At 36.5% G+C, this 12,310-nt stretch overlaps 2 protein-coding genes across 3 annotated transcripts in view; both read left to right on the top strand.

Annotated features, from left to right (window-relative positions):
- The window catches only part of LOC144963262 (uncharacterized), a 126,986-nt gene that overhangs the window by 42,299 nt on the left and 72,377 nt on the right, over positions 1–12,310 (top strand). The window lies entirely within an intron of this gene.
- Positions 931–10,944, top strand: LOC144963260 (uncharacterized). 2 transcript variants are annotated; one of them, XR_013643586.1, is made up of 3 exons: positions 931–1,096; positions 3,633–7,888; positions 8,677–10,944. XR_013643586.1 is itself a non-coding variant. In XM_078897129.1 (2 exons), the coding sequence occupies exon 2, from the start codon at positions 3,681–3,683 to the stop codon at positions 6,168–6,170; it is 2,490 nt and encodes an 829-aa protein (XP_078753255.1). In that variant the 5' UTR covers positions 944–1,096; positions 3,633–3,680; the 3' UTR covers positions 6,171–10,944. The 2 variants fall into 2 exon arrangements, 1 of the variants encoding a protein (XP_078753255.1); XM_078897129.1 differs by having other exon boundaries at positions 944–1,096; positions 3,633–10,944.

Here is a 12,310-nt window from a genome sequence, read left to right as displayed (position 1 = left end):
TGAATATCAAAAATCAAAAAATCAAAAATGAAATGATCATTGCATGCATTATGAATATGTGGTGAGTGAGTTTGTGGGTATGTGTGTGTGTGTGTGTGTGTGTGTGTGTGTGTGTGTGTCGTGAAATTCATAAATGTGAACTGTAGTCTGGATCGTTTATTTAAGGGGCTACCACAACGACCACGAAGAAGAAGAAGAAGAAGAAGAAGAAGAAGAAGAAGAAGAAGAAGAAGAAGAAGAAGAAGAAGAAGAAGAAGAAGAAGAAGAAGAAGAAGAAGAAGTTGATACGCAACTTTATGATTCAATACCCGTTGCCTTTAGTAATTTAGGCCTACAATTCTTAATACAACGACTTTCGACCTGTTTTAACTCACTCATCCTAACACCGACTATATCCGTAGTTTACCCGAGTGTCTTATACTCCATGCCTTTTTATTACATTTATCTAAGACATATTATAGGCGAAGTATCAAAGCAATTGTTTTTAGATTTTACATGTTAATGATAGTTGAATAAAATTATCTATCTACATGCTCATTTTTAATACATTTTTTCAAATTTTGAAAAGTAGCAAAAATCTCTAGGATTAAGTGAGTTAACGATATTAAATATTGGATGTACTAAAGTAAGTTTAAACTAAACGGTAACAACACTGAGATCTTGATGTGTGGAAGGCCGAGTATCCTTAAATTAAGCGCAAAAAATTTTGGCGTCTTCATTGATAACGATTTTTCTATGACAAGCCATGTGAATTGTTATACAAAAAACTAGTGAAGGTCATTCTACACCAAATGTAAAAAAAAAACAAAAAAAAAGAAAGTAAAATATGTTTTTTTAAAAAAGAAAGGAAAATAAGTTAAAAAGATAAAGAAAAAGAGAAAGATTATTCACTACAATATCGATACCACACCAATACCATCATTTGTACCCATACCTACCAGCTATCCTTTTCCATGGCCAACAATCAGCCAAGCTGGCAGACATTTTGGAAGAGAAATTGAAAGTCGAATTTATCGAAAAAACCTGACTGCTAGATAAGACGGTCTTGAGAATAAACGTTTTGCAGTGAACTCAGTGTGCATAAAGCCACCTTCAGGTAAATTTAACACCACTTTGATTTGATTGTCTTAACACTTTGACGTCGCCCACAGCGTGCTCATTTTATCTTCAATTTGTGTACATTTGATTTGACTTCGGCGCGCATTCTCATTCTCTCCTTCCCCAGCCCCCAGTCTATTATTTATTCCGATACAATTCATGTTTCAGAATGGATTTATTTTCTTTAAAATGTTAAAATTAAAATAATAACTGAATGAAGCATTCTTCTTCGACTTGGACAGTTTTGTTAACAGTTAATGGAATCATTTATTAGATTCTCATCTCTCTCTCTCTCTCTCTCTCTCTCTCTCTCTCTCTCTCTCTCTCTCTCTCTCTCTCTCTCTCTCTCTCTCTCTCTCTCCTTGTCTTAGCTTTTTGTGATCCACAAGTTTTAAAAAAAACGTTTTTGATAGTTTTGATTTTGATGCTGCGGCTGCATAAAATAAGACCTGAAAAATCAAAATCTTATTCAATATTTGTCAAATTAAAAAAAAAAAAAGGAAAGAATAGAAACTTAGAACCCCCCACCAAAAAAAAAAAATAAAAAAAATAAACAAACAAAAAAAAAACAACACACACACACACTCACTCACTCACATATTACGATTATGGCGGGGAGAAATGTTAAAAAAAAATTACTTACCATCAATACTAATAAGTGACTTCTCATCCCAAATATTATCATTTTAGCCCAGGGTTTCATCCAGTATTTTTTTTTTCAATGGCAGAAATTTGTATTTAGGGCTTTTTCCAAGCCAAGAGAAGACTGAAATAGAAGTCCAAACATAGCTGTAGTGCAGTGTCTCAAAGAGAGAGAGAGAGCAAGGTGGGGGACCCAATACATCCAGGGTGTATGAAACGAAGTCTGTACTGTAACTGTAATGACTGTACCATTGTGTGACAAAGCTCAGTAAATATTTGCAGAGCATTCTGCATGATTGTGATAACTGCCTCAAATCTCAAATTGGCTTGAAGTCGGTCCATAACGTTTTGTTTATTTTTATTTTTAAATTTATTTGAGTTATAATAATATTTGATGAGATTCAAGATTGGGCAGGTCAGTTGAACAAATTATACAACATATCTATCACAGAGCTGTCGACCATACGCCAAAATGGCGTATTATTACACTTTTAAAAATCAAATTACGCGTTTATGCTTTTTTTGTGTTCAAGATTACTCCTTTTTGTCGTCATCAAGGTTGTGTGGGTGATGGAAGCAATTTTTTCTTCGTCTGGAATCTTGTGTCACTGAAAACGGAAGAAACCTGCATTTTCATCATCCACTTCCAGCTTATCTTGTTTTCAGAAGCCTAAACCAGAAGCTTCATTTGGGCAGAACTAGACTTTACCAATTTTATTGTACAGACAAATCTTCCTTACTGATTGCAGATTATTGTGATGATATATGTTAATATATGAATATAATGCCTTTGTTTTTCACAATTTCACCTTTTCCTTCAAAATTGCACCATTTTTCAGTCCAAATTACTCCCTTTTCTTCAGTTGGGATTGGCAGATCTGCAATCAATCACTGAAATCATGAAAGAAGAACTCAATTCAATACATAAAAAAATGTTCGACATATTGATGTGACACCAATAATTATGTTGAGCTTTTGAACTTAAAAAAAATTTTTTTTAGCTTTTCTTTATTGCACAATATCCACTAAACATGTTCAAAGCGCTTTACAAAGGGTACCTGGCCAACAGCAACACTTAACATGGCTCCTGTTAGGCGATATTACAATTTTTTTGGACAGAGACAATGCTGTTAACGACCAGGTACTCATTTTACACCTAAGTATGGTGAGAGTATGTGAGTAAAGGGCCTTTATCAAGGACTCAACTATGCGCTGAGTGAGGCTTGAACTCAGGACCTTTTGATCCGAAAGCGAGTGTCATACCACTAGACCACCTGGCCTCATATATGTGTATGACTGGACAGATTTAAGTAAATAGATATTTGCGTATTTAAAAAAATAATTTTATGTAGGGCATTTATCAACCTATTTTGTCAACTGATATAGAATGACAGGGAGAAAAATACTTTAAATTTATTAATTTATTATATATTTATATAAAGCGTGGGCTGAGGACTAATTAGTTTCATCCCCACATGTCTTCAAAATTGATAGAACTTGCTTTGAAGTTTATTTTTTTTGTTAATAATTGGATACAACCTTCAGCCACTCTTTTGTAAATAACTTTTGAGCTAATCCCCCTATTAGAACAAATGTTTTATCAGATGAAGCCCTTTAATTTTAAAGTCTGATTGTATTGCATGATAAAATTTCTCAAAATTTTCCAACAGTACAGGATTTCTCCCTCCTCTCTTCCCTTATTATTATTATTATTATTATTATTATTATTATTATTATTATTATTATTATTATTATTATTATTATTATTATTATTATTATTATTATTATTATTATTATTATCATCATCATTGAAAAAAACCCATGTCAAAAAAAAAAAAATACAATGAAAAGACATTTTGTAGTTTCTTTAACAAAATTGTTTTTCTTTACAGATCCGAAGGCAGTTTTCTTCCTGTCTGATTTTGACTCCATCACCCACCATGGAAGCTCAGGCAGAGGAACAGTGGGCCACACAGGAGCAGCCAAGTGAAGCCGGTGGACTCAACGAAATCATCTCCAATGGAACAACTGGCAACATCACATTATGCTTTCCTCCCACAATGGACGTGCACGACATCAGCGTGGACAGCATTCAACAGGCTGTTCAAGCCGTGCTGCAGACTTCCACCGAAACTGGAAACAAGTCTGGCGATATCGTACTTTATTTTCAGGAGCAAGAGGAAGCCCAAGTTGAGAAGAAGCCCTTCCCCCCTCCACCTGTCAGAACAACTCCCAATTATGGTAATTACAGTAACTACAGTTCACCGACTAAAAAGAAAAAGTCCTCTCAACAGCCAGTCAAGTTGTTTACCCCAAAGACTAAAATACAAGAAAAGAGTCCGACTGATGAAGGAGAGAAAAATTTCAAATGCGACACTTGTCCGTATTCATGCAAAACTGTTGGTGCGCTCAACAGTCACAAAAAAATTCACACTGGGAAGAGGGATTTTAAATGTCAGAAATGCGATTATGCTGGCTATACAAGAACCCATCTGAAAAGACACATGTTTACTCATGAGGATGTGAAACCAATAAAATGCGCTTTATGTTCATATACATGCACCCAGAAATTTCAATTAGCACAGCACATGCTTTTACACCAGTCTAAAACGCCATTTACTTGTAAAATTTGTAATGCAAAGTATAAGAAAGCTGCTGGGCTGAAGGTTCACATGCTAACCCATTCTAATGTTAAGAAGTTTCTCTGCCATCAGTGTCCATATTCCGGAAACAGATCCGCAGACTTTAGAAGGCACGTATTGACACATTCCAATACTAAACCTTTGTCATGCACGGTCTGTGGATACTCTTGCATTCGTCAATCCAGACTTAAGGCTCACATGCTTATCCATAGCAATGAAAAATTATTTCATTGTGATAAATGTGGCTACGGCTGCAATCGCCTGAACTTGTTGAACAAACATTTATTATCTCACCCAGATTTAGAGGAATTCAAGTGTGTCATGTGTGACTTTTCTTCGAAAGAACTCGCTGATTTCAAGGGACATCTCGGTTCTCACTCAGTGAAAAATACATTTTACTGTAGGTACTGTTCTTTTAAATGCAGTAAAGCTCTGCAACTCGACAATCATATGCTAACTCATCAAAATGACCCAGAAATAAAAAACGATATGGAAAATAACGTCGAGAGAAATACCTATGAGGCTGTGTCGGATTACGGGGCCCAAGCATCAACTGTGCAGTCACAAGTTTTTACATTGTTGTCAGCTGGTCCAGATGGCACTTTGACTTTAGTGCCCTCGACGCCATCTTTTACAGAGGAACCCGCAGTGCATACCATGGCTGTAAAATCCAATCAAGAGGTGGAAGCAGCCCAGGCTTATTCACAGCCTGTGCCAGCTCCAGTACCAGCACCAGCAGTAGCAGCACAGAGTCAAAAGGATGTCAATTTCACAGAACAAGTCACACCTGAGTTTGTATGGAGCGAGGCTTTTGATGGCGCTGATGATACAGAGGATACGTTCGAACCCGTTGATGTTAAACCGGTCATTCCTACTTATTCTACGGCTAAAAAGTTTCAGTGCCCGGATTGTGATTACTCTTGCAATTATTTGTCTAATTATAAATCCCATTTAATGCGGCATTCTAAAGACAAGCCAATCAAATGCGACTATTGCGATTACTCGTGTGCTACAGTTGCCAGGCTAAAGAATCACATGTTGAAGCATTCGGAGGAGAGGAATTATCATTGTAAATTGTGTGATTTTACATGCAAGCGGGAATCCGGTTTGAAAATTCACGCAAGAAAACATGACGATACAAAACCGTTTAAATGTACAGAGTGCGAATATGCCTGTAAAAGTGCTGCAGGTTTGAAATCCCATATGATCGATCACGGTGGTAGTCGACCTTATTGTTGTGAACTTTGTGGCCATGCTAGTAATTCAAAGGCTACGTTACAAAAGCACATGCTTACGCATTCTGAAAGAAAACCACTGCAATGTGAACTTTGCGACTACACGTGTATTCAAAAGAAACAGTTGAAGACCCATTTGTTACAACACGCATACACATATCCCTTCCCTTGCAGTCAGTGTGATGCCCGTTACAAGAAAGAAGAAAGCCTGAAGATTCATATGTTGGTGCATTCGAACGTAAAACTATATAAATGTGACATGTGTACGTACGCCGGTAACCGTGCGGCTGACTTTAAACGGCACGTCCTCACTCACTCTAAATCCAAACCACTTCAGTGTCATTTGTGTTCCTATTCTTGCATCCGGCAATCTCGTCTGAAAGCACATTTACTCACCCATGAACAAGAAAAACCTTACAAATGCAACTTTTGCGATTTTTCATGTGTTCGGCCGAAAAGACTCAAAACTCATCTGGCGAAGGTCCATCTCGGTGAGAGCCTCATTTACCAGTTTGATCCAGACCAAATTCAAGTTGTTACCCAAACTGTTTAGATTTAACGTTGCTCATCATATGTGTGATGGCAGTGCAGGAAAATCAGTCAGACCATCTTTTTAGTTTTTGTGAGGTTTTATCAGGCCTGTAAATTTTCAGCCCATAGGCTGATTTCAAACTTTTAAACAATTTTCAGTTTTCATTATTTCTACTTCTACTGTCAACATTGAGACGCTTTATAATTAATTATCTTTCATGAAACTCTGAAGTCTAAAATAATAGATCATAATCCTTGATCATGTCAATCTAATTTTAGCCTTTTGGGAAAATCTGAAAATTAGTAATTTCTACCACCAAGTTTTATGGATAATATTCGCGCCATCCATTATGAAACTAGTTTTGTCATCGAGATCACAGGTCATGGATCTGAAATCCACTCACCGCTCGTCTATCTTTGGAGCGGAGACCAAATTTCAGCCTTAGAATTGAATTGTGAATTATGCATTTACTCAATGTACAAAGCCGTCTCACTTTTTTTTTTTCAATGGCGTTGTCATTATATTTTTCGCCAGTTATATTGTTACGGATAACCTATTGAAATAATAACAAAAATTCCGGAGACATACATCGACCGCAGTGCGGATATCAGGGCGATTAGAAGTATCCGTTAATTTTTATCTTCAAGCAATTGTTCATCGTATCTATAATCAGTAGATTATTACATACTAATTGTATAAACATAATGACCGAAAATTTTCAGACTTCATGAAAAATGGACATTTACAGTTACAGGCCTGTTTTATGTTTTTCTACATCTACTGACTTCCTGGGTATTTTACACTTGATTTGAAGCAATTATCATTATCATGACTAGAGTAAGCATTACAGGTCTAGTGGTATGACACTCGCTTTCGGAATCGGAAGGTCCTGGGTTTGAGCCTCGCTCTGCGCATAGTTGAGTCCTTGGAGAAGACTCTTCACTCACATTCCCTCACCGTACTCGGGTGTAAAATGAGTACCTGGCCGTTAACAGTGTTGTCTCTGTCCGAAAAAATTGTAATATCGTATAACAGGCGTCATGTCCCGTCCTACGTGTTAAATGTTGCTGTTGGCCAGGGACGCCTTGTTAAGTGCTTTGAGCCTGTTTAGTGGATATTTTGCTATATAAAAGCTCAATTAAAAAATATTTTTTTTTAGATGCTGAGATATGGCTAAGCAAAGTCGGTACATACCCCGAAAAGTAGAAAATGAGTTAGTTGACAAAAAATGTAATTTCTCATAAATTGTGGTCTGTGACTTGTGGACTGGTTTTCCTGCTTTGGCACATACACATATCTATATGTATATATTTATGTCTTCAATGAACCACAATTTTAGTTTATATATCGGATTTAGGTCTAAAAGTGAATTAACTGCCACAGAGAAGAAAATCCTTATTGTCAGACAGGGTGGGGTTCTTGACCTCCCATAGTGGTGGGCAGGGAGGCAGTTACTGTGTCTTCTTTTTCTATCTCCCTATTGTTTTCCAACATGCTTTCTGTCTTTGTCTTGGAGTGAGACTACTTGAGTTTTATCCTAGCCCTGGTCGGATATTCTGGCTGAGAGGGTAGTTAAGAGTTTTGGGAGATAATATTTTTTGTCTTGTAAATCATCTCTCTTTTATGCAATATAGTGTTATTTTTCTTTTACATATATGTATAATTTGTGAACATTTGAATGTGTCTTCTTAATAGAGACCTATGCTTTTGTTAGGATGATCTCAAATGGAACTGATAGAGTAGAGCATGCCTATAGAGGGACTTATGGTCCCAGCAGAAAAATCCCGCTATAGCCAAGTTCCCGCTATAGGAAAGCAGGGGAAAATGTCCCAAAAATAAACATGATTACCTCCCTTGAATGTCAATAAAACTAACGTGACCCATGAGCCTTGAAATGGACTATCTTTGGTTCAGTGTTTGTTTTGTTTTGTTTTGTTTTTTTGGGGGGGGATTTAGGCAGGAAGGACTATGATACGAACGACTGCGAGTGATGTGTATGCTTGAGCAGCAACAATTGCAATGAATGAGGAATGGCATAATAGTAATAATAGGGCTAATCTGGATTAAAATGTACACACCACAGCGTGCGCACAAGCCTCTTCTCTCTAATTGGCCAAGGGCGTCGTCTTGTGCAACGCATCTCTTTTATATCAGGTTGACCAACTTAATTAATCATCGCAAGACTGACCAATCAACGCATATAAAGAAATAGAGCGAGCGGCAAAAGAAATGCGGGTAGACACGAGAGGTGTGTGTGAAGACACGAGCGGAATGGCAGACGGAGGCGTGTGTGTTGTTAGTCCTGGGTGACGGGAGAGAGTCCAGTCTACGTCACTCGCTGAGTCGCGGCGCGTACAGCTCGCTCAATTTTTCCCGCTGTAAGCAAGTTGGGGCCTTTCCTTGACCCGCTAAACCCAAGCACAGGTTATTGAATTTATATAGTAAAGAAAAGCGGGGTTTGTGTAAGGTCCCGTTGTAGCGATGGTCCCGCTGTAGCGGGTGCCGCTATGGTCATGTTCTACTGTAGTGTGCTCTTGGAATCTACACCTGATCCTAATTTGAACTAATTCCCCCTTTGTATCCCTTTTTCGTGTGTACTTTAATTGTAATTCTAGAACTTTTTACTATCCTATTTTCTTCCTTTTTACTGGCGCTTATATGACGTGAATGTGTCGCAAGTGCCGTAAAACCCTTAAAAACATAAACATTACTGTCAAGATTTAATGTAGAACTCAAGTTTAAGCACATTTATTGGATTTATAAAAACAAGCTTTAATTTAAGATTTTTTATGAGGTTGTCAATTGAAAATCTTAAATTAAAACGTGTTTAGACAGTTTAGACCCAATAAATGTGATTTAATCTTAATTATTACAACCCTTATCATCCAAAACAGTTCATAAACCAAGGAACTCGTGAAAATTAATAAGAATGTAGTTAAAAGAATTGAATTCAATTGAAAATGTCAACTATTTATGTAACTAGTCTCTATTTCTACCTCTCTTTAGTTGTTTGACTATGCCATTACTTTTTGCACAGATCATTATGCACAATTGATGACTCATGTTAGTGTATTTTATTGATTTTTAATGCTTGCATAAGTCACAAAGGAAAAGATAGGCATGTAATAGTAATAGATATTGTTAAAGCGGGCTGGTACTTTTATTTATGCTTAAAATTTTGGCTGCGGTATTTTGGTTTATATATTGGCCAAGCATGGGCTACTATGATTTTTTTTTCATGTATCAATCCCGAATATTGGTAAAGATGAAATATCAATTTGAATGTGAAGTCATTCATGCTGTGTAATTTTATCCGAGTATGGTTTTGTTGTGGCACTGAATAATTGAACAATGTTGCAAGAATTGTTGTTATGAATACTGCTATATGTAGTTATAATTATTTGATTGCTTTTTGTTACCACTTGATTTTAATGATTTTGATTTATTTTTTTATGCTTTATGGAATTTGATATGCTGGGTGGGGATCCCGACCTCACATAGTGGGCAGGGAGGTACCTGCTGTGTCTTCTATCCGCCTATATCTGTTTTCCAATTGCTTCCTGTCTTGTCTTGGAATGAGATTACTGAGTTTTGTCCTGACCCTGGCCGGAGTCCTTGGCTGGGAGGAAAACAGTTGAATGTATAGTTGTAGTTTTGGGAGATGATATTTTTAAAAAGTTGTATGTCATCTTCTTTTATTTTTAACATTTGATTTGTAAACATTTGAGTGTGTTCCTCTTAGTGGGATCTTGTGCTGGTGTATGTGTGAGACTTTTAGGTGATCTCAAACTAAGTACACTGATAGTGAGCTCTTGGAATCTACATCTGTTCCTGTTTGAACCATTTCCCCTTTGTCTTACTTTTTCCTCAAGTACTTTTAATTGTACATCTAGAATGTTTTTTCTTTCCAATTTTCTTCCCTTTCACTGGCGCTGATACGACCTAAATGTGGTGCAAGTGCCGTAAAACCCTTAAAAAACAAAAACAAACGAATTTGATATGCAAAGGAGTTTTGTGGAAGGTGAGACAAATCAATTTGATGTACATTTATTCCATCCTTTCAGGAATTGATATTATGACCCAAATGTATGACACGTGTGGTAAAACTCCTTTAAAACATAATGCATTAGAAATGTTGTGAATGATTTCCAAGAGGAAAGCTTATTGTCTGTGAGGGAGTCAGGAGGTGTTTTGGAAGCATTTAAGTGCATTCCTCACTCTTAGTGGTGGAACTCAAAACTAAGTACACTGACATTGGGTGGGGTTTCCGACCTCCCTACTTGATGTGTCTTCTATCCCCCTGTATCTTTTCCGATTGCTTTCTCTTTTAATCTATGGTATATATATATGAATATATGAAGTAAAAGTAAGTTTTCTGGCTGAATTAATAAGAGCAGTTTGTCATTGTTTGGAAAAAATAGTTTCATGCTTCTGGTAAAATTAAGACAAAAATTTGCTGTTCCATACACTGTAATACACACTATAATACAACATAAACTACACATTGCTGTGCTCCAACTCCAGTCCCCTTTATTGATTAATTTTTTTAAAAAAAGCTTTTAACGTCAGAACTACTTTTCCTTTAACATCTTCCTTTTTACTGGCGCTGAAATGATCTAATTACCTACTAATTGTGTTGCAAGTGCCGTTAAAACCATTTAAAAAAAAATGTTCTCTTTTCTAGGTTCTTAGAGCTAGACGATTGTGAAAACAACTACCACCTACTACTACTATTACTACTACTCTTATCTGTTTCTAATTGTAATAAAAATTAAGATTCAGAAAGAAACAAAAATGTTGTTTTCTTCATCCTGTATGTTTTGTTTGCTTGTGGCAGCAGGTGGGATCTGTTTCGGAAGGGGTGGTATTATTGGGTAGAGGGAACATCTATTTTCTACGTGGGGCAGGGAGATACATGCTGTGTCTTCTATCCCCCCATAACCGTTTTCCAATTGTTTCCTGTCATTGTCTTGGAATGAGATTACTTAAGTTTTGTCCTGATCCTTGCCAGAGTTCCTTGGCTGGGAGGGAAACAGTCGAATGTATAGTTATAGTTTTGTGAGATGATATTTTTTTCCTTGTAAATCATCTCTCTGTTATGCACTGTATTATGTTAAGTTTACATATTATATTATATGATTTGTAAACGTTTGAGTGTGTTCCTTTTGGTTGAGACCTGTGCTTGTGTGTGGATGAGACTTTTAGGTGATCTCAAACTAAGTACTTTGACGGTGTGCTCTTGGAATCTACATCTGTTCCCTATTCGAACCTATTCCCCTCTGTCTTACCTTTTCTCGGGTGCTTTAATTGTAATTCTAGAACGTTTTGCTATCCCATTTTCTTCCTTTTTACTGGCGCTGATATGACCTTAATGTGTTGCAAGCGCCGTAAAACCCTTAAAAACAAAAACAAACTGGCAGATTCAACAGCTTTAGCTATCACTTCATCCTATTTAAATTTACTTGGGCGGTGTCTGTTGGCCTCACATGGTGGGCAGGAGGCCACTTGCAGTGTTTTCTATATTCTATACCTATATATATATATATATATATATATATATATATATATATATAAAATATATATATATATATATATATATATATATATATATATATATATATATATATGTTTTCTGAGTTGCTCTCTATCTTTTGTCTTGGAATGAGATTACATACTTGGTTTTGTCCTTGCCCGCTTAGGGAAACAGTCCAATGTATAGTCTATTGACTATTGATGCATTTATGTAAAATGCTCAAAACATCCGCCAGCTGAATATATAACGTAGTAACACACAAAATTGTGTAATCTTGGAACGTTTATAGTCTGATTGATAGGATTTAGTGCAAACTCATCATTAAATTGGTTGTCTAAAAACAACATCAAAGAGCAGAGGGACGCCAATTTCGTTCCATCTATTACCATCTTATTGGGTTGGAGTCTTTTGACTTCTGATTTTCTTTTGAAGTAACGTCAATTGGGGTCAGTTTGCCGGAAGGGGTGACTTTGCTTCTATAGAATTGGACAAATTATACTGTATTTAGATTTATGACAGTTATTTCTTTTAATGAAAAATCAAGTCCTCTAATTGAGGAAATAACAGCAACATGCCTGAGAAAACTCAAAATGGTCCAAATCGGTTGAGTCACCCTGAGAGGCAAAGT

Source organism: Berghia stephanieae, chromosome 1, assembly GCF_034508935.2.
Source record: "Berghia stephanieae isolate SIO BIC M18660-M18661 chromosome 1, UCSD_Bste_1.3, whole genome shotgun sequence".
NCBI classification, from domain to species: Eukaryota; Metazoa; Mollusca; class Gastropoda; order Nudibranchia; family Aeolidiidae; genus Berghia; species Berghia stephanieae.
The sequence above is the reverse complement of the archived record's forward strand: the minus strand, read 5'-3'. Positions and strand labels throughout refer to the sequence as shown.